The following is a 22,233-nucleotide window of genomic DNA, read 5'->3' on the forward strand; positions in this document are numbered from 1 at the left end:
AAGGGTTGAACATCCTTTGCAAAATTTATTTTAAGGTCATGTCAGCTACTTTCCCCTCAAAAAGGTGCTAAGCCTAATACAGCATTTTAACCTTGGACTTTCACCCCATGATTAATGTGAATATTTATTTCCGTGTGTCCCTCTTACTGGGTTTTACTTTATCCAGTCTTTAGTTGTTTTAGAGAGATGTCACATCATGGTTTTATGCTGTTGCTTTTCATGATGAATGTTTAATTATGAACAGTGACTTTTGTAGATTTCAAATATACAGTTACACAGGTGAGTTTCAGAGGATTTAATTTCTCGGTGTAAAGAGTTTTGTAATGGTGCTTTGTACAGTATGTATTCTAATCTTTTTCCTTTTTTGCACATAGTTTCAGTTTCCTTGAACTGATTTTATTTGTACCAAATTTTTGTGTTGTACTAAAGTCCAGAGCACACAACCTGTTTTTAAATCCTTGTTCTACAACACTACATCTGTATTCAACTTCTGGTGCGTTTAAACTGGCTGCATTGATGGAAGTAAAGCTTTGCTTCTATATCATAAGTATGCATCATACAGCTAAATGTAGCATGCTCTGACTGCTTCAGATTTTAAACAGCACCATATAGTTAACAGGTGCCATTTGTTGTACTTTACACTATATAGTAGGTTTCTGGCTCTGCCTCATCCTCAGAGCTTTGTCTGTAGTTGTAATTAGTTTATACAAGTGTAATTACTCCTCCACAAACTGACAGTTCTTAGTTTATCATTTCCATTGTATTTATTACAGAGTGTTTTAGCATTGGTATCATTGTATTTTCACCCAGCTGTTACATGAGCTTTAACAAAAAACAATCTGTATAAAATGGTTTTTAAGTACTTAATGTATGTACCCATGCAGAAGTTGAGCAATAAATTGTATGCTGTTTGCACTGTCACAGCATCAATGGTTTTAAAAGTTTTAAGTTCTTCTTAATTATTTACTTTAAAATGTAACAACATCATTTTTAAGTAACTCAGTATTTGCTTCAGAAGAAAATACTTAAAACTTGGTGCCTTGCTGTGTGCTGTTACCTGCAGTAAGAATTGTACTAAGCGTCCTGGTTGAGCAAGAAGATCTTACTTTTGGCTTTTATGTAGTGGTAAGGACTTTATCTCAGCTTTGGTGAATAGATGTCTCTTCAGCAAAGCTAAACCATCTTCCTTAAGGGAAGAAAAAAGGTAAATACTTGTTACATTTGATTAACTTAGCTGATAAACATTGTCTCTTAGACAAAGACTTCAACTTAGCTTAGAGCAGCTCCCTGGAAGGGGTTGTTAGGAAAGTCAGTTCGTGGGTTGCTGGAGGATTTTCATTGTGTGGTTTTTAACTGCTGCCTGTTTTATTGCCTGTTTTATTTAATCTGAAAAGGAAGCACCTCCAGCTGCTGGGGGCTTTTTTTCCGGCTTAACATTTCTTCTTCCAATGCCTGAGTCTTAATGCACCATGTATCTTATGAATTCATAAGAGACACCATCTCATGGTAAGCTTTAAATATTATATATATGAGGCAATTAATTCAAGTCTTTTTATATCACTTCTCACACCTGCAATTTTAAGCAAGAACTCTTCACTCCATTCTGAAAGAGATCATTTGAAACAAAACTTCACTTGTTTATAGATGTGTTGATGTGGTTTTGCAACCGCTGTGTGAAATTCAGCAACTGAAAAGCATACAGAGCCTACCCCTACTTGTATATCCCTGCTGAAACTAATTAGGAATGCTGTCCACAGGTTGTTCCCAGGGTTCAGTTCTCACAGACACTTGTATTTTACCGCTTTAGAAGAATTTGCATTGTTTTCTCTTTCAGACCTTTTCAATACATGTGGAGCATACACACAGTACTTCATGTGCTTTACCATTAACAAGCCAGCAACACCAAAACTGCAAACATAGTTTTGTGTATACTGAATGGCCCTGTATTTAAATTACTGATGTTTAGAGCAGATTTATGGCAGACATTCACTAAGTTGTCCTGGCACAGGACACTTGAATCACTGATACTCTTTTAAGGATCTCCTTGTTCTTTCAAATCCAGTAATTTGTGGCTAATGGAATTAATGTGGCTTTTTAACTCCAGCAGCAATAGAACCAGCACAAGCCTAGAGGAGACATAGCATTCAACTGTTCCACTACGAGAATTTCACTAAAGCACACTGACTTCATTCCAATTCCTTTGTGTGGAGCCCAATATTAGTTCAGCCTTGCCAAGAAGGTAGAAAGTAGTTAAAAAACTTTATTTGTGATCATAAAAGTGCTGTCAACATCCCAGATATGAGCAGCTACATCTCTGACATGTCAAAATGACAGAGCAGGTACTTTAGAGACCACCACACCATCTTCCTGTTACAGCAGCTCTCAGATTTACATCCCCTTTGCCAGAAAGAACTGCAGTGACAGTTTCCATAAGTTTCACAAGAAATGGCTTTTGCTGTACTGAAAGGAAACCATCTGAAGTCTAGATTTCAGTCTGTCTGCTTCCAGTTCTTGAAAAAAGGTGTCATCATCACTTTGCATTATTGCTGCTTGCAGCTGCTGTATTTCCTTTTCCATCTTTGATCTCAGTTCTCTTTTTGTTTTCTGTAGCATCTAAAGAAAATACAGACATTAGCTACAGCATGTGAAAAGAACAGATCATTATAGAAAATTCCATATACTTACTTGTGCTTGTGCTTTCTCTCTGGTTTGGATTTCTTGGCGTTCTTGAGATAAAGCTTCTGCTAGCATGGAGAACTAAACATAACATGTGTTTGAGTTGAAGCAATTAAGGGAAAGACTTTTAATGTAAAAAATACTGTCTTTGAGGCAGGTCAAGCTTTACCTGATCCTTGTAATAGTTCTCCATAGACTCCAATTCATTTTGATGCTCTTGCCTTTGCTCAGCACGCTTCTCTTTAGCGTACGCTCTCAGGTCCTTCAGCCTTTGCCTCTGAATTTCTAAGCCTTCTTCAAATAAGTTTTTGAATATCTGTCAGCAATTTAAAAAATGAAACCTAAGACTTTTACCAGAAATTGCTAAGTATACACTTACATACATTATATACATTTATAGTTGCTTTATCTCCTGACAGAAGGGTGGTCACATGAAGGTAGGTCCCTGCCCATGAAGTACAGTTACATACCTAGTAATGGTCAGACAGATACAGCTCAGCTCTATTTGTATAACTCACTTAACTGAAATTGATAGATAAAATAGTTTTTTCATGACAGTTTAGTCATATGACTAAGAAGGGGGCTAGAACAGCAAATGTACGTTACATTTATAAAATCATTTCAGACAACCCAGCAATGCAAGCCAGGATCTTACCCTGCATTATATTATCTCACATCATGATCTTCATCCAGATTTCCAACAGCAAAAACTCTAGCCTGTACTCAGGCTTTCCATTTATACACAAGAACACTTCCCAGCTACAGTGCAACTTGAGGCAAACAGTTCTCAAATCACTAATAGTGGATTATGCACTAAACTTCTGGCCTTCTTTTTTAAAAGGCAAGAATTGTGTATCTACTCTTGCAGTCTAATCTTAGCTCTGATGTCCAACCCTAATTAGAGACAGTATCTGTCAAAGGCCACTTCAGTTAAAGAACATAACTGGATAACAAAGTTTTTTTTATCAGTTTTCTTAACTGAAGATTTAGATTGTTTTCTTTGGATAGTAACTGTAGGAACAACTTCTTAATCCTGCTGTTTCTGAAAACTCATTTCCCTAATTTCTCATGTTACCAGCCCTGTTTTTCCATACTTCACCCTTTCTCTCCTTCTCTTAACCGCTAAAGCATCCTCTCTTGTTTTACAGTGGTTTGCCCTAAACTGTACAAGTGTTTCCAGACAACGAGCCTTTTCCTCTGTGGCCTTAACTGACCAACCATTTAATCCTGGTTCACTTCACTGGCTCTCCACCTACTTGTACAATTCTGTGAACTACCAAGACTATAGATCCTCAGCACGGGAAGTTGAACAAAAACAATTCCGCACTAGCAGAGCAAGACATCTTGTACTTACCCTTTCTTCCCGTGTCCTAGCCCGCATCATCTTGGCACGCAGCTGAACCCGGTAATCTTCATAGTATTTCCTGGCTCGAGCAACTTGCTGGCGTTTCTCTCTCACTTTATTCTGAGCCCACTTCTGCCTGTAGATACGTTGCTTAAGTTCTTGCTAAATGGAGAACAGTAGCTGTAAGACCAAGCTTCCAATAGATACTGCTGCAGGCAAGGCTGTTAATAATTGATAAATAAATAGGGGCCTTTACTAATGACTTTCTCCCTACCACTGCATTTACAGTTTAAAGCTTTAGTCACTGCTGATTTAGCAGAGTGCATCAAGAGCACTATGTAATTAAGGAGTCAGCATTGCCATGGTAGCTGGTGGTGTTACCAGCAACACCAGGAGCCTCAAGTTTCTCCTTGCACATTCTTAGGATTTGCTTGCACTTTTAAAGCAACAGCACAGTGTAATCATAATAATATTCCATTCCCATGACCTCAGCAGCCTCAGAGCAAACACATTACATGGCTTTTGAGACCACAGCTACTCAAGAGGCATAAAATCGTCATAAGGTAAAAAGCCATTTTCTTGGGCAAGAAAATAGGCAGTACCCAGCACAACATGAGATTCTTGTGTAACGAATACCCTTCAAAGAACATACCAGTCTCTTGTTATGGTCTTGATCTTTTTTAATAATTGCAACAAGAAGCTGGTGCTTCTTCAGGGCTTGTTGAACCTGGAGGTTTAAAACAAGTTCATTACTTCATCCATCTGCAGGACAGGCATTGTGTGTAGGAGTTCTAAACATTGCTGTGATTTGGTTTTTATGTTTAGTTACCATGCATAAGTTAATCAGGTTTTGTATCTTACAACTGTTTTAAACTAAGACTGTTCAGAAATAGCTCTCAAAACTACAGAATGCTTACATAAAAAGCAATAGCAATCCCAGCTAGCACTAGACAATCTAGTATATAAAAGAACTTTATATTCAAGTAGCTGATAAAAAGTTCTGCTCACAAGTCTAGATATGTACATCCCTATTTAATTAACTAAGCTCAGGTATACATCTTTTCATACTGTGCTTTGAATGTGTATGCACCCCCATCTATGCTGCATACAAAGAGTCAGGATGATTTTATTATTGTTTTATTATGCAGCACACACTGATGACACTTTGAGGTAAGAATAAGAATGCTCACTTCATTTTGGAGTGTTGCTCTGTTTCTGTCAGAAGCTGCCTTAAGTTGTCCAGTATGTGCAAGCTGCTGCTGCCACATTTTATTCATAGTATGGTGGGAAATATGCAGGTGGGGAAGCTCTTCCAGTAGCTGATGTAGGAGGTCACCACCCCTTCCTTTTACTACAAGGTAAAGACAGATGTAAGCAATAAATTCCTGGAAAATACATTTAGTGGTAAATTCTTCCAGACAGTGTCAGGCTAAATTACAAAACATTCTCAACTGAACACCATATAAAGCTACCATGCTGTTGCTATGATGTCAAGCTAAACCCAGCAGGACACAAGATCTCTCTGTCAGTACAGCAGCAGAGAAATCCCATGGTTTTATTGGTGGGGTTTTATTTCCCCTGCTGAAAATTGCTTTTATAGCCCAGGCATTATTTCTTTCCCTCCACCACATCCCATGAAGATGGGTATCCCCTTCTTCCCTCAAATGCTTCTGACCATCGCTAACCAGTGACTTTTCTTACCTCTCTCTCACTGGTTGCAACAGCTTAAGATAATATAGCAGTAGCAATGACACATCCAGGTTGTTACTAAACAAACAGGTGTAAAACTGGTTTGCAGCCACCTCATTACCTGTACATCTCTGATCTCATCACTTGCTCAGCAAAACCAGTGTCAGTGTTAATACCCTAATGGCAGGGTCTTGAAAGGCCATTGACATTTTCTGCTCTATGACCTGTACATGCCTCTCCACCAGCCCACTCCCACTAAAGGCCCAATTTTAAGTCTGATACATGCTCAGGAAAAAATAACCACCACCAAAGAACCTGAGCTCAGACTATACTGGAGCAGACACAGGAGTAGCAGTAATGGAAACAAGCACTGAAAATATCCCAGGGGATTTTAAGGTAGCAGCAAGTGGGTCACATTTCGATTGTGCAGTGGTGATTTACATTTACTTAAAGCATTATCTTCCCTAACAAAAATCCAGACATATAGAGGTCAAAAGAAGGGGAAAATGCAACAGCTGACTGGTATATGTTGGACTGATGCCTCTATTCTTGGAGTTCAACACATGCTTTCAAAAGATGCCAGTTTTCCACCAAGTACAGTTTTGCAGTTCTTACTTGGAGCTGCTTTCTTTGGCTTCCCAGTCCCTCGTTTTGGAATCCACTGGCTGTATTTGGGATTCCGAGGTGTGGTTTTTCTAGAATAACCTTTCACTGGCTGAGGCATTTTTGGAGGTTCTTTAAAGATGTTTTCTTTGTATTCTTGTTCCTTAGGAGCAGATGTAAAACAGATGGAGAACAGGTATGAGAAGGGAAAGACTGACAGATCACAGAGTGTGGCTATCAGAAGTTAAAGGTCTTTGAAACTTCAAGAGGAGAATTTGGACATACTGCACTGGATTCTCCAGGACAGAATTCACCCAATGCAGGTCAGGGTTCAGAGAAAGGTTAAATTTTGCTATTGCATAACCTCAGCTCTTTTGCAGCACTTAACACTCCTGCAGCAGCCTATGGACTGCTTCTGCAAAGGCTGTGGAAAGGGCCAGTGCAGCCTACATTGTTGTGACATTGATGTGACAAAGCTTTTCAGTTTAGGTCCTTTGCTGATCCAGTAGCATGTAAGAGAGTAGCAAAAACCCCTCTGTCTTATTCATAGCATTAGGGAATCATCCTTGCACAAACCCAAGGAGTTTTTGTACCCAAAACTACCTCAGATCATCTAGACACATCACCATGAGCAGAGTATATCAAATACCATTTTCTTGGTGACTTCTCTGAGCTTGGAAAGTCTGAGCCTCTCCCTGGCTTTGTAAATTCTTAGTTCATCTTCATAAGCTTTAGCAACCATCTAGAAAACAGAAATAAGAGGACTTTACAGATATAATAATCAGTCCATGTGACCACCTTATTTGCTTGTTTGGGTCAAAGTAGCTTCTTGCACTTTGAATTCTTTTCTTTGCAAAATCTGGGGTTTAAGTCTTTTCCTCAGTAGTCAACAGCTATAACAGTACAAAACTACTAAAGCAGGCCAGGTGCCCCCATTAAGTAAGAGCATTCAGTTTTAATGTTTCCAGTATAACTGTTGGTAAGAATGACCAAAATGCCTGACTGAGAAATTACCTTTGCATTTTTTGTTCTTTCATCCCATTCCTTTTGCAGCTGGCTGCGGATTTTCCCTATTGGGCTTGTTCCCTTTATGGAAGGTTTACCTCCCAAATCAGAAAAGAGTTGATGCTGAGATGAGGGTGAGGCTGGAGAAAGGGATCGTGGCCTGCTTAAATGTGGTGTGTCTGTAAGGAAAGGTGATTCATTGAGTATCTAACTTGAAAGAAGAAAAGCCAAACATCCCCCAACACACCCATAGAATAGGCAAATCTTTCCACAGCCTAAGAGTCAACAAGTTTAGCACCAATTAATCATGAAGTCTAAAGGTGAGAGACTGTCTATATGCCAGTCACAAACAGCTTCATCTTGCAATGTAATGCACATGCGAATTAGATCAAGCTACTTGATAGCTTTATAGCCTGGTGTACATATATGGTGGCTGCACCATGTTTGTAAGTCACCTAGACATACATGCTGTGTTCAGCCCTCATTTCAGAGTCACAGTCCTGCCCATGAGCGGGTATTCTGTCCCTCTGCCACTTCCTGTACAGTTTACTGCAGCTGTGTCTGCCTTGTGTTTTTAGTAAGGTTTTACCATAGGTATTTAAGTATTAAATAAGAACTTAATTGTAATTGTTACTGTTGCTCAGGTTTAGATCTAAGACATAACTTAGTGACTATGAGTAGTTCAGTGTAGCAGCTTTACATGAGAAGGTATTTCTTACATATATTTTTTCATCCTATTACTCAGTTGGCCTAAGAATCATTATTACCTCGCTCAGCTTTCCTCCGGCGATAATCCATGACACTGTCACTGTGCTGAGATAGGTTGTCTTCATCTGTCAACACTTCTTCCCTCGTGTGCCCACCCAAAGCTCTCTTTAACATCTGTTGGACAGGTTTTTTGGGAGGTCAGGTTCAATAATTCAAAGTTAAGAAATGTCTTAAAGTCAGGTGTTAGTTGCAGATTTTATCAATATTATGTTTATATTCTTGTTCCCTCCACTCCCACAACTCAGATACAGCAAAGAATAGCTTTCACTTACTAGATCTAGTTCATTTAGCCTGCGGGAGATGTTTTCTGACACTTGATGAAGCTCTTGCTCAGATAGCTTTTCCTTTGTTGTTCTGTGGGAAAGAGACTCTTCAAGCGAATCTGTAGTAGAATTTTCACATCTGCTAAAACAGAAAACAGGTTTTGTTTCTATTCTAAAAGCCTTGAAGATAAGAATTACCTCATACAAACCATCCCAGGTCACTTATTGTGTGAGCACATTTTTATAGGATTAAGTAGAAGCTGAATGTATAAATACCTGTGTTCAAGAAAATGCATCCATGCCAGGAGAAACAGGAAATCTCTGTCAAGATTAATCTTACACTGATGTGCAGTAAAGGAAGAAGAGATCTTATTTAAGGGTGGCAGATGGGGGGCCTGGGTGGCCACATAGACAAAAGTTCTTGCTTAGCTCAGTACTGAAAAATGCACTTGCCTTTTGCTTCTAGGCAGGTACCAAGGTTCAGGGGCATGCTCTACTTGTTCAGCACATAGTGAGAGGGTTTGATGTGAAGAGGAAGCAGATGCAGAAGTCTCATATATGTGAGGAACCTAAGAAAATACAAGTAAATTGAGATTTAAGATCTTCACAGTAATGCTCAAAAATCATGTAAGTAGAAAGATCCTACAAGAGCTTTTATAGAGCAATTTAAACCCCTATGTTTATATAGATATAAAATTAGTTACAGGTCCAGACCCCTGACTGAAGATAATGTGCTTTAAGAGAATTAGATGCTTAAAGAAATAAGCTAGCAAAAATATAACCAGTTCACAAGAATCATCTGCAGCTAAACCACAGAATCAGAAGAACAAGATCTAGGTTAAGTTACATGACTACATGTAGCAGTAGTATAAATACTACCTCATTAGCCTGGGACTAATGCCAAGTAATGCAAGTAAGGTGAACCTCACTGAATATGGACTAAGCTGCAAGTCACAGCAAACAAAGATGAAACACTAATGTCCCTATGCCATTTAGTTACATTTCTTTAGTACTGCCTGGTAATGTGTCTGTTCAAAGAGCAATAATTCAGGGTTGGCATGCACATACTTGCAAATACACCAATGGAAAACGAGCTTTAAGCAATGTTTTAAACAGACAATGTAGAAGTAAAGGCTGTTGAAACTTGGAACAAATGAAGCCTGCGAGTACCTCTTGTGGTTGCAGAAGGGAAAAAAAAGTGTTTTCTAGAGTGAAGAACTTCCCATTCAGACTTGTTTCTACAAGTGCAGAATGGCATCTGCTGATCAGTCCCTGGGGTTTGCATGATTCAGTTTTTGAAAAGCCAAGGGCAGTGAAAGGAAATAAAATCAAATAAAGTAGCCAAGCAGCTCCGTGATCTTTAGGAAGGAGCAAAATCTGAATCTTATTGGAGTCTGAACAACCCCAGAAACCCAAAATTCTTCCTAATTTAGAATATTGATACATTTCAGAGAAGGTACATGACTGTATTCTTGTGTTTGATTAAATGTATCCTGGTTTGATTAAAAGCAGTATAACTGGTAACTGCTTGGTTGTAATGAATCAGAACTCCATAGCTACTGGCACTTACGCTTCTTGGAGCAAGCACTTCTGGAAAGAAATGACATGAACTATAAACTGTACATGGTCTAACAACATTCCATCACTGATTTTATATTGACCAAAGCAAGCCAAAGGCAGGTTTGGAACAAAGCCCAGAAGTGCCACAAGGCATCAGGAGAATTAAGCAGAAATCCAAAAATACTGACTTAACTTGCACAGAGAAAGTAAAGATGGAACTTCTACCTTTGCCACATTGTCCTCAGCATCACTTGGTACCACTTCTCCCACTGCAGAAGCAGATGACAGGTGTTAGTGGATGGTACAGACTGCACCATGCCTACTAATGGGGAGAACAACTGAAAAAAGATGTGATCCATGGCTGTTGAATCCAAATTATTCCAAGAGAACAGAATGACAAAGCAACTGTGGTTACACAGTTGTGACATTCATTCTGGTAATTTCTCAAGGTTTGAATGTGTCATGGGAATGCTATGGAAACTAGCAAGGTAAGCAGGGTTGCCCTGGCAACAGGAACACTCAGTACTGAAAACTGGTTTGTAAACCTTTTCTACAAAAGCAGTTAATGGCTTTCTCCTAGAGATGAAGCTGGCTGGTTTGGTCCATGTTTCTCTGCTCAGAATGCTCAGCCATGGGAGTTACGTGCCAGAAGGGATTTCTGAAGCACAGGCCCATCTTAAATGGATTCAGACAGGAGCTGAACTGGGAACACAGATTATTTTTCTGCAGCACAATGAACAGCTCAAAAGTAACTCCTTTTTATTTCTCTATATGACAGAAATATTAACTGGTGGCTGTATTTGAAAAAATGCACCCATAGTTTCAAACCCATGGTCCTTGTAGTGCCAATAAAAATAATGCAACATTTGACACTTAAGAGTTACCCTGTAGAAAGCAAAACTCTCTCTCACCAGGGATCTTCCTTGACAGAGAAGGACTACCAGAAACATCATCAGCTTTTTCTGTAAGTGACTTTTCAAGCTGAAATAAAAAGATGTTTTCTATAAATTCACAGGAGAGTGGTTACATGAAGGGTCATATATTAGGTTAGTCTCCATATGATATGACATATAGATATGACATACACTATATGTCATATCCATATGACATACAGATAAGTAAGAATTGATACAGGTATTTTGTTTACTGTATTGCAAACTGTGCATGTAACTGTTACATTGATGATGGTGATGCATATGCACAGCTATAAAGGAAACACACTCTTCAAATTAACTTCCTCTCTGGACATTCAGTGAGGAATGAATCCACAATCCAAAATTCTTTGTACTGAAGATAAAATCTGACACACTCAGAAGTGTTCACAGTGTTCAAGTGTTCAGCTTCTCCCACTCAGCAAGTATACTAGAAGGTTTTAAAATGAAAGCAATATTGATTACTAAAATACATATGTATATAAAAATACATATATATAAATCAAATGTTAGGTTTTTACTTACAGTAGAAGCTGTCACTCCTTGACTCTCAGCCAAAGCAGCTGACTGGCTGGCTGAGCTGTCAAGATCTTTCCATCTAGGATAATGAGGTCTGCCTTCTGAAGGCTGAAATGGTGGTAGCAGAGGAATAGCTTGTTGTATTGGCTCCCCAAGTTTTGTAGCACTGACACTCAAAATCTCTGTTTGAGGTTCAGTAGCATGAACAGACTCCATTGATCCTTGAGAGACAAATAGGAAGAACTTAACAGTAATGTTGGGTTTTTCACATTGTCCATATATGTTAAAGGGCAATATTTAAATATCACCTGTTAGCCATCCTCTGTTGGTTTGCTTAGAAGAGCACTGTAACATTTTTATGCCTGATGTTACTTCTGCTTACAGATACATCCTGCAGCCCCTCCCTGTCTCAATACTTCTCTAAGAGCACCACATTTTTCATGGCTGTATGTATGCTATGTATGTATATGAATACATTGCATGGTGCATACACAGTAAATAGCTCTCAGTTAGCTGTTATTTTCCCCACAGTCATTTTAGCCACATGCTGGGAATGTTTGCTCATGTGCAAGAATTCTAAGGAGTGACAGAGCCACAGCCAGCAGAGGCCGGGGACAACTGGAAAAGATGGCTGCTGCTTGTCAGAATGATTCACCCAATACACAATCTGGCCATAAGAACAGCATGAAAACCCTCTTGAGAACATGATTCCTTAGTATTTTGTTTACTGAACTACAAAAGGAAAAAACCTAGCTGAAACTCAATCCTGGCTAAGCAGAAATACCCCAGAAACGGAGTCTGCATACTCTGAAACACTGAGTTTCTGAAAAGGATTTATTCACTTGAAAACATAGCTGAAGTATTTCCTTCAGTGATAAGGTTCTTCACACTACCTTAGTACTCTGCACCTCTTAGCTCATCTACCCGATTTTAACTATCAGTTAAATATCACCATCTTCCACATCCAATACTTACCATCTTCCTTTTCCTTTACAGTCACACTTTCAGAGAACTGTCTAGGAAATGTTGTAAAAGCTTCTGAGCGTTTAGATGCCTCTTTTCCCTTGTCCTTTCCTGCTGGTAACAATTCAGGCCACTTGAATTCTAGAAGTGGGGTTTGAAAAAAGACCAAATTAAGAATTACAAAGCATCTTGCTATGAACTGCTTAGATGGACAGTTTTCATGTTTGGTAGGTTATTAACCAAGCAATCCATACTATGATCAAAATAGATCTGGAATTCTTACTCATAATTTTATTATATATAAATTTCATAATTCTTAACTTTATGCCTCTACTTGGAGAGGTAGGAATATTTTCATAGGAAAATAAGAATGGACTCCATTTAAGTAATCTGCACATTTCTCGTTCCAGAGCTACCCAAAATGGTTTTAAGTGGCACAGGCTCCTAACAAGTCTTCTGTAAGAATGAACTTAGTAGTCTTTTTACAGCTTAAATGATACATTTTACACTGCAGTAAATGAAATAAATTAAAGTCTCCCAAATTCTCATATTCTGTTGGACAGAATAACATGCTTTTGTAGGGAGAACTGAATCAGAAGTCAAACAACAAACTTTTATCCAAATGACAGAGATCAAGAGTCACAAAAAACAACACCTGGACCAGTTACATTCAGAAATGTGAACTTCAGGAAGATCAGCTACAGGTACATTCACTTATGGGGGGCCTGGGGTATCGCTTATTTTATAAAAAAAGTTTAAAAGTATTTGTCTGAAATAACTTTTTTTTTTTAAAAAGAAACAACAACAAAACCAGCCTGGAAATGTTACTCCAGAGTAGTCTGCATTCCTCCCTCCCCAAAACACTCACCTTCCTCTCTCCTGGAAAACGAATAAGCTGTATCTCCAAGTTTAATTAATTCACTGGTAGCTTCTGATCCATCTACATCACAAGATGGAACAGAACATTCTGACTGGGACCTAAGAGGAACATAAAGCATGAAATACTGGTCTTTTCCAACCCTAACCATTCCAGGATTTACTTTAAAACGCTTTGCCACTTCAGTCCACAAGATGGAGCTGCAGAAGAGTGGCAACTCTGCTTCTGAGAGCTGGCTATTACAGCATAGGGCGTGAAAGACAAGCTTTTACAAAACAAACCAATGTAGAAGTCACCAAGATAAACCGAATCCCATTTAACTAAAACACAATCATTTAACTAAAACACAAAGACAAAGTTTTCAACTTGTTTCATTCCACATGCAAAGTAAATTTAAGGGAAACAAAATGTCATCAGCACTCCTCAAGAGCAAAGAAGTACTGGATCTAATTTTAGCCCTCTTGCTGCTTGCCTATAGGAGTAAGTCACCTCACATTCCATCTGACATACGTAATCAGTATGTTTCCTACTTGCACACTGTTAAAAACCTGTTAGTTTCTCTACAGATCGCCACAGTCACTATCTTTGTGTCTATGTAAATACTCAGAATTGTTCTTACCCTTCATCTGATGAGAATATTGAAGGTGGTGTGAGTTGAGCAGCATTGCTTCCCAGCCGCTCCTGAGGTGCAGTTTGAATTTCATGACTGGATAGCACATTGGCCTCTTCTGTTAATAATCAAGAGGAAAATTACTTCTACCTATTAACAGGTATTATTGCCAATATCATCAAAACAGTTTAAGTGGGATAGAACACTTGGAGGGGGGAACTTTTATGGTAGGTTTTCACAGTGCTACAACTATCATATATTCTGTTTCAATTATAAATAGCTCTTTCCTCCTCAAAATAATTAAATCCTGTACTTCTAACTAGAAAATTGCAGCCACTAGCACCTGCTGGGTTAGCAGCAGCAGTCCGAGAGAAGGAAAAAGTAGAAAGCACTGAAAATTGCTACTGCTTTTTCTGCCATTCACAGCAAACCAGGACAGGAGGCCATTGTCTCTGCCACCAAGTGCTCTCCCCTTTATTCACAGGGTGCCACAGCCAGTGATGACAGTTCTTATCAGCTTTAAGATAGTAAGAGGGATACTCAGTCTGCACTAATGATGATGTCTCTGGAGGGCTGAGTAAATTCTCTTTTGTTTAGCATTTTCCTCAAAATAGCCCCTGCTATAGATCTGCTCAGAACCGCTTCATAGGAAAGCTTAAGTCACACACACACACACCCCATTTGTCTCCTAGTAAGTAAAAGGCACATTTGCTCATTGTTCTAATTAAGGTCAGTATTCCCCTCCCTGAATCCTAACCATGTCATCTGACAAGTCAAAAAGCAACATACTAACAGAGGATGAATTGTCTGGAGGTTTCTGCCACAAGAATGAAGCAGAAGGATTACATTCCACAATTCTTCCCCTTTAACAAGTGTTGGAGAAAATAAATTATCTATTTTATGAATATTGTTTATGAAAATAAGGAATGTAAATACCCAATCTGGCCACTGAAGTTACCTCCTCACCCCCCCCTCACGCACCCCTCCATGGCCAGTTTCAGTCTCTCTCTTCTGCACTGTCAAGGTTACAAATAAGGCAACCACACGAATTAAATCTTTGCTACATTGGAAATACTTTGGGTATCCCAATAAAAGTTTTCACATAGCTTACATCTTTCAACAGATATCATTCCTTAGAACTACTAGGGAGGAGAACAGCACAGAAAACAGTTTCTGCCTATTATGGGAGTTCTTTTCCAGCCATGAATACCAAGGTCATGAGAACCTAAGCTCTCAGCAGGATAACTTGATAGCAGACAAACAGAAAAAGTAAGCTGTCCATAATACAACAGTAGCAGAACATAACAACTAGGATATTCTTCTACTCACCTCCATCTTGAGATTCACTGTCTTCTTCTGTAAGATACTCTAACAAGCCATCAAATATTTCCAGGAGGTTTCTGATAGATTCCTTTTTTCCTTTCACAATGTTCTCACCTTAAGAGAAGGCATTGCCACATTTAGTACTTCACAGAACAAAAATTCTCAAAAGCAGGTGTGTTCCAGAAAAGAATGTTTGGAAATCCTTGTGTATTTTCTTATATGTTGGAGCTGCAGCATGAACTAAGTCTATAGGCTGACAGGCAGGATTACAAACGCTAGCCATGCTGTGTAGGTACCAAATTAGAAAGAGATGCTTGGTATCAGGCAAGCAGTTTTCATTCTTTGCCGGCTACGTTATGTGAAGCTGTACCTGTGAACACTCAGTGAAAGCTTTTATCTGTGTACAAAGGACAGACACAACACGGTTCAAGACTTCACTCACCAGCTTTTTAAAATGCAGTAACAAGTTTGGAACTCAAGGCTCATGTCAAACCCAGCCTCCAAACTTTAACTGAACACAGAAAAACACTGAGCCAGTCAGTAACAGACTTTGGGTAACACTTTAGCACATGAGTGAAGTGTGACTGATCATTAACTTCAACATTTCTTACAGGTCTGTCTCATAAAAGACAGGTCCTATTTACTCTCTGCTTCCTGTTTAAACTTATTACCTGATATCCAACACAGGGGTTCAGTGTTTTGATGACATTCACTACAGGAAAAAGACCTTTCATGTAAGTTTGAAAGTATGCTTTATAACGTGGCTCTTATAAGTTGTTAAAATCAATATATTCAGCTGGTGTTTGTCTACATTAAAATATGTACTTACCAGTGATGTGTGACAAGCTGACCTGCAAATAGTCCAATGCCAGGGAATCTATTACTGCTTGCACATTATGTGCATCATCCTCTTGGCTTCTAGGAGTAGCTATGAGATCTATTCAAAATAAGTAATAGGTTTTAGGCTAAGTGGACAGCTTATTGCAGATGTTTAACTACTAAACTACTTTATCAATACCTTGTCTACTTGGTGGAAAGCCCAAATATCATACAGTTGTATGAATTTTTATACAGACTGAGTACAAGCTTAGAACACTCCTGGGAGATGTGAGGATTTTATCAGCTGAAGCATTGGATTCAAGAATAGAGACCAACACAGCATTTTTCTTCCTTCACTCCCAGCACACACGTCTAGTTCAGCTCATTACACTAGAACTGCAGTTTGTGTTAAGGTCACTTCTTCCCCTGTCAGAGACTAGCTGGACTGCCATGTATTCTACTTAATTGGGAGCAGCATTATTTTTAGTTCCAGGCTTATATTTAACAGGACTTCTACCTCCAGTAGCTGCCAGTTACCTCAGTGCTATTAAAATCCTCTGCAAGGAGCAGTCTTGACACTTCCCAAACAAAATAGTTTGCCATAAAGCAAACACAGATAATTGTGTAGCCCTTGCTTAACCATTGTCACTGAAGTGCAATGGAGTTGGGTTAAATCACAGCTCTCAGCAGACTATAAGTACTAAACATAAGCACAGACTTCAGTGTTAACACTGAAGTGTTAATAATGAGCCAACTCCCACCCTTCCAAGGCATTGTGCCTATGTATGTCTTTCAAGGCCTAATTTACACTAGAAAAAGTGTTGCTGTAGCCATGCCAGTGAACTCCCCTCACAGCTGCCATTCCTACCAGATAAAAAAGCAAGAGTACTTAAACCTTCTTACACAATGACAGTCTTATGTGTTTGTCTTTAGAAGCCTCATCTGCAGCAGGGTTTTGCAAGCTTGAATTTGTAAAATATAAAGGGACAAGGAAAATTAAAAAAAAAAAGAAAACGGGGGGAAGAAAGAAAAGCAGGGTTAGAAATGACTGATTATTGGTCCCACCTGGTACTTTTTCTCTCAGGATGGACTCATAAAGATGAACAAACACATCAGCACCACATTCTGAGAGATTCTTTATGTGCTGGTTTATGTGACAGCTCCTTAGAAGATCATTGGCAACACTGACCCAATCTATTAAGAAGTAAAACATAATAATGTCAGAACAGAAAGAGACAGGAACAAAGACATGGTCAGAGTGCAGGATGGAACCTGTTTAAATGTCTTTGATGCCAGCATAGGTGGTCACTCCCAATTGTCCAAAATACCGAACATGTTGTATGTTTCCTGCTCTGTGCCATGTTTACTTCAGCTAGAATTTAGGTTGAGGTTGGAAGAGACCTGCAAGGTCAACTCCAAGCCTTAACCAAGCACTGCCAACTCCCACTAAACCATGTTGCTAAGTACCACATTTACACAGCTTTTGAACACCTGCGGGGGGGGGGGACCTCAACCACCCCCTTGGGCTGCTCTTCCAGTGCTTGACAACCCTTTTGGTGAAAAAATTTTATCCTAATATTCAATCTAAACCTCCCCTGGCCCAACTAGAGGCCACTTCCTCTTGTCCTATCACTTGCTACTTGGGCAAAGAGACTGCCCACACCTCACTGCAACCTCCTTTCAGGAAACCTTTCCTTTCAGATGAAAACATAGAGAGTGAGGAATAATAAATGCAAGCATCTCGCACAGTTGGACATGAGACCTGAAGGATACCAACGTACCACAGGTTGGGCAGATTGCTGGTTTTTCTTCCACATAATGGAAAGCAAATTTGGCCTGGCTGCATAGCCAGCAATTCCAAACCTTAATAGACTTGTAAAATAAACTTTGATACATCTTTTTATCAAGAATCAGAAATGACATATACTTTTTTGAAATAAATGAGCTCCTCTCTTTACAAACCCCATTTCTCTTACACTCTCACACAATCACAACACTGCTAATGTAAGCATAGAATCATAGAATAGTGAGGGATGGAAAGGACCTTAAGATCATCCAGTTCCAACCCCCCTGCCATGGGCAGAGACACCTCACACTAGACCATATTACCCAAGGCTCTGTCCAGCCTGGTCTTGAACACTGCCAGCGATGGAGCATTCACAACCTCCTTGGGCAACCCATTCCAGTGCCTCACCACTCTTACAGTAAAGAATTTCCTCCTTTTATCCAATCTAAACTTCCCCTGTTTAAGTTTGAACCCATTACCCCTTGTCCTATCACTACAGTCCCTAATGAAGAGTCCATCCCCAGCATCCCTATAGCCCCCCTTCAGATACTGGAAGGCTGCTATGAGGTCTCCACACAGCCTTCTCTTCTCCAGGCTGAACAGCCTCCATGAAAAGTAAAATTTAAGGACTACTTTCACTAACTTGATCTTTATGGAACACAAGAATATGCAGCTGGTCCCATCAGCTTCTCTGCACGTTGAACATAGCGAGATGCATCTATAAACAGCCTGATTCTCCCAAAACTTTGAGTCCCAAATTCAAAGTGCTTTGAAGTACGTGTATTTCTGGTCTTCCTGGTCACCCAATTTTCCAATTTGGTAAAGCAAACGCCTTTATCTTTGTTACACTCTTGGAGGTCAGATTTCCCCCCTACACATTGCTTTTGCAAATAAAGCAGCATTTTAACAGTTACTATCAAGGGCTTCAAGTTTCATATAGAACGGACTAGCCATCTTTAGAAGGAACAGAGTACATAACTGCTACAACAGAAACCAATTTGTGCAGTTTTTACACTTCTGTACAGAGGCAGTATTACTTTTCCATCACTCTTCCCTTCGTTCCAGAAATCACTTTAACATTTTAATAGCTTCACATGCACGAGAAGCTAAAAGGAGCATCTCCTATATTTGAGACTAATGTCTTAAAAAACGTAAGTTCACATTTATCTCCAGCTTTATCAGTGTAAAAGTGTCACGGGAGGGGGGTGGGGATGGGGAGATTAACATAAAGAGCTTAGAAAGCCACAACACGAGGAACAGCTTTAAGGAGAAGCACGCCTGAAACAGATGGACGGTGTCAGCGATGAGCACCAAGAGGACGACAAGGCAGAGAGAGCAAAAGCAGCTCTGTGCACCTCGCCCCCTCCGCCCTACAGCGCACGAAGGCTGGCGGCTGCTCCGCGGCTCGCACGGCCCCACAGGACGGCGGGGACCCACCAGCACCGCGCCGGGAAGGGCACGTTCTCAGGAGGAAGAGGCGCCTGGGGCCCGGAGAGGGACCCTCGCCCCCCGCAGCACCGCCCCTACCTCTATCCTCGGCAGTGCCCATGGTGCGGCGCCTCAGGCAACAACGGACCCGGGAGATTTAAACATCACCTCGCGGGGTCCTGCTCGCTGATTGGGCACCTGCGCCGGAACGGGCGGGGCTGTCCCATCAGGGACGGTCTGCTTCCGCCATCCGCCGCCGGTCGCCATGGAAACCGGGAGGGGGCGAGAGAAAAGAGCCTGAGCCTCAAAGCCACGCCACAGAGTGGATCACGTGGTGTTTCTCGCTTCCTGTCATGTGATGGTTTCCCCTCCCGTGTAGGCCCCTCCCCACCCTCAGGGATCGCCTCAGTAGCGCCGTGAGGGGCCGGCCCGGGTCCTCCTCACCACAGCCCGGGCCCCGCGGGCCGAGCTCCCCCGGGCAGCACCGGGGTGCAGCCGGGCAGTGTGTCCGCTGTGGAGCACGGCTGCTGGCGGAAAATGGCGGCGGTGGCGTTGGGGTGGTTCCGCCTTCGTCACCTAAAGGAGGCGGTTCACGGTTCCTCAAGCAGGGTTAGCGGGCGGAGGGCTGGCCTCCGGAGGGAGGGCGGAGCGGGAATGTTCTAGCACTTGACCTTGCGGGCCGGCCAGGGGGTGTCTGCTGGAAATGGCGTTTGTCAACGGGGTGGAGGGTGCGTGTTAAGCTGGAGGGCGGGGTAGGGCAGATAGGCGGGTGACGTGATAGCTTTGTGCGGGAAAACAGCATTGGAACCTTTATTAAGAGACTTAAAAGGTTTTGTTTAGTGAAGCTTACTGATTGATTAGCTGCTAGTGAAGAGGGTTTTGGAGACACTGGATGGTGAAAGTGAATCCTCTTCCTTACAGAGCAACAAACAGTATTCATGCTCTTCAGGAATTCTGGAATTCCCATGCAATATCAAGTTACACAAAACTAGAAAAAAAATGGTGCTGCTTATCCTTGAACCTCTGGAGCAGCTGAGATCCCAGTTATTACTGTAAGAACAATGCTGGCAGCAAGTAAACATCAGCAGTGATGTTTGCTCTAACAGCCTGCAAACACAGTTTGTGGATACATAATCCAAATGCACACACAATGCTCGTTAAACCAGCTTTTGTGCATATAAGCAAGCACACATCAGTACTATGGAAACTGATACAAGAACATGGGTTTTGGTTTCACAGATAACGCAGCTCTGCAAAGCTTCACATATGTTGGCTCAAAGTAAGAAAACAGGAAAACATCGATATTTAATAGGGTGGAACGCAGAAATGCGGAAGTTTGTCTCAGGAAATAAAAGGAGTTACTTGCAGAGTACATGTGTGTGCTGGCGAGACTGAGGGGTTTGTTCAGTCTTTTCAGTTCTTCACAACCTTAGCAATGGTAAACCCCAAAACAGGAAGCGCTAAGTTATGCACAAACAATAAAATCAAGCTGTGTTAAGCTCAGTGTAACAGGCAAGAGCAAGGGAGGATCGACTTGCTCTTTTCACAACCTTTGCAAACACCTTTCTCAGACTCATCAGAAGCAGGAGGTTGACCGGGTCACTTCATATAGAGCATTAAAAGGATTATTTTGGGAGAAAAAATCTTTTAACAAGCTGTACTAAACTAGTAACCCCATACTAAGAAATCTGAGGAGGATCCTGTATCAGAAACTTGCAGGGATTGTATTAACAAACATGGTCAGATTGAAGTGCTACTAAAGCAACAGATTAATAATAAGGTGACTGATGGAGGTGCTGTTCCAAATTGCTGAGGGGGGAACAGCTGTGTCGACTCATAAACACAGATAATCCTGACTGAGGTGTTATTTTTGAGGAAGAGGCCATAGAAACATGTAGTAATAGTCTCTGAAACCCTGGCTGCATTCCTGGCAACAATCCAAGGGGAAAAAAAGAGGGGGCTGGAATCAGTAGGAAATAATACACAACAGATCAAAACCATCTTTGTGCCTTCCGTATGTGAGTCTGTGTGGGGCCCAGCTCGGGAATACTGTACATTCCTTGTCAAGAGAGAGAAAATGGAAAGGATAATTAGAAGTGTGGAACTGCTTTTAAACCAGAAAGAATTACACAGACTACAGCTTCCATTAACAAAGGTGACTTAGAAGATGCTCGTGTCTGTAAAAGGGTGTAAATAAACATGGTTATTACTCACCATTTCTAATAGCTCTTTCTGTGCCCTTTGTTCTCACCAGGCAGTGTGTGGAAAGTGAAAAGTTGTTCAGGTAGCATACAATTAAACTGCAGAACACATCGCTATGGTATTTTAGAAGCTATGAGCATAAATAGAACAAGAATGGGAAGAAATGGCCATCAAATACAGTTATTTTTGTCTCAGAAAAGCCTTAAAGCTGAGATTGCTGGGAGGTGGGAGGATATAAGCAGAGTGGTGTTACGGCATTTCCTCTTCCTTATGTTGTTTTCATTTGTGTTCACCACTGCATGAAACAGGTGGTGTGGCAATATGGCTGCGTGGCTTTGTGCTTCCAGCTTCACCTTTCCTGTTGTGTGCTTAAAGGCTCATGTAGCAGCACGTTCAGGTTACTCCTCACCCCACCAAAGCAAGGCAACACAGCACCCACTGCAGGTATTTGATGTTTATTATAACTGCTTTCTGGACAGCCCTGGCCTTCCCTGAGCTGCTGTGACCTTTGCATTGCTGAACTGGCCCTGTGGTGGAATTTGAAAGGAGCAGCAACTGTTTCCAGTCGTGTGTTTATAAAAAGCAGTGGATAGCAGTTTGAAAGCATTGGTGAAAGTAGCATTTAACAGTCTGCTGTTGTGACCATGTCCAACAGTTGTGAGCATGAGGGTTTGCACATCTCAGCTGCTCTGGTCTTTGTAGCGTTCCAGGGCAGTGTGTGCCTCAATGTACCCTTCCTTCCAGTACCGGTCATTAGTTTAAACGTGGCAACTCCGCCTGAGCCCGGGCTGCACCCGTGGGCGCGCTCGGAGACGCTCTCCATGCACCACTCACCAGTGTGTGTGTGAGCTGCCGAGCTCGGGGG

At 40.9% G+C, this 22,233-nt stretch overlaps 1 protein-coding gene across 1 annotated transcript; it reads right to left on the bottom strand.

Annotated features, from left to right (window-relative positions):
* Positions 1-2,240: 2,240 nt before the first annotated feature.
* Positions 2,241-19,390, bottom strand: CEP95 (centrosomal protein 95). Its single transcript, XM_061377385.1, has 22 exons — positions 19,266-19,390; positions 17,018-17,146; positions 15,963-16,070; positions 15,140-15,247; positions 13,820-13,928; positions 13,192-13,301; positions 12,336-12,464; positions 11,367-11,581; positions 10,821-10,890; positions 10,135-10,178; positions 8,803-8,918; positions 8,359-8,491; positions 8,086-8,200; positions 7,328-7,497; positions 6,963-7,055; positions 6,326-6,476; positions 5,212-5,372; positions 4,674-4,748; positions 4,031-4,183; positions 2,846-2,992; positions 2,686-2,757; positions 2,241-2,613 (listed from the first exon to the last, which is right to left on the bottom strand). Exons 1-22 carry the CDS (start codon positions 19,285-19,287, stop codon positions 2,437-2,439), a joined length of 2,607 nt encoding a protein of 868 aa, XP_061233369.1. The 5' UTR covers positions 19,288-19,390; the 3' UTR covers positions 2,241-2,436.
* Between the last annotated feature and the right edge of the window lie 2,843 nt (positions 19,391-22,233).

This window comes from Neopsephotus bourkii, unplaced genomic scaffold (genome assembly GCF_033783945.1).
Source record: "Neopsephotus bourkii isolate Nb327-2 ecotype Australia unplaced genomic scaffold, CSIRO-AGI_Nbou_v1 NB_1749, whole genome shotgun sequence".
Lineage (NCBI taxonomy): Eukaryota > Metazoa > Chordata > Aves > Psittaciformes > Psittacidae > Neopsephotus > Neopsephotus bourkii.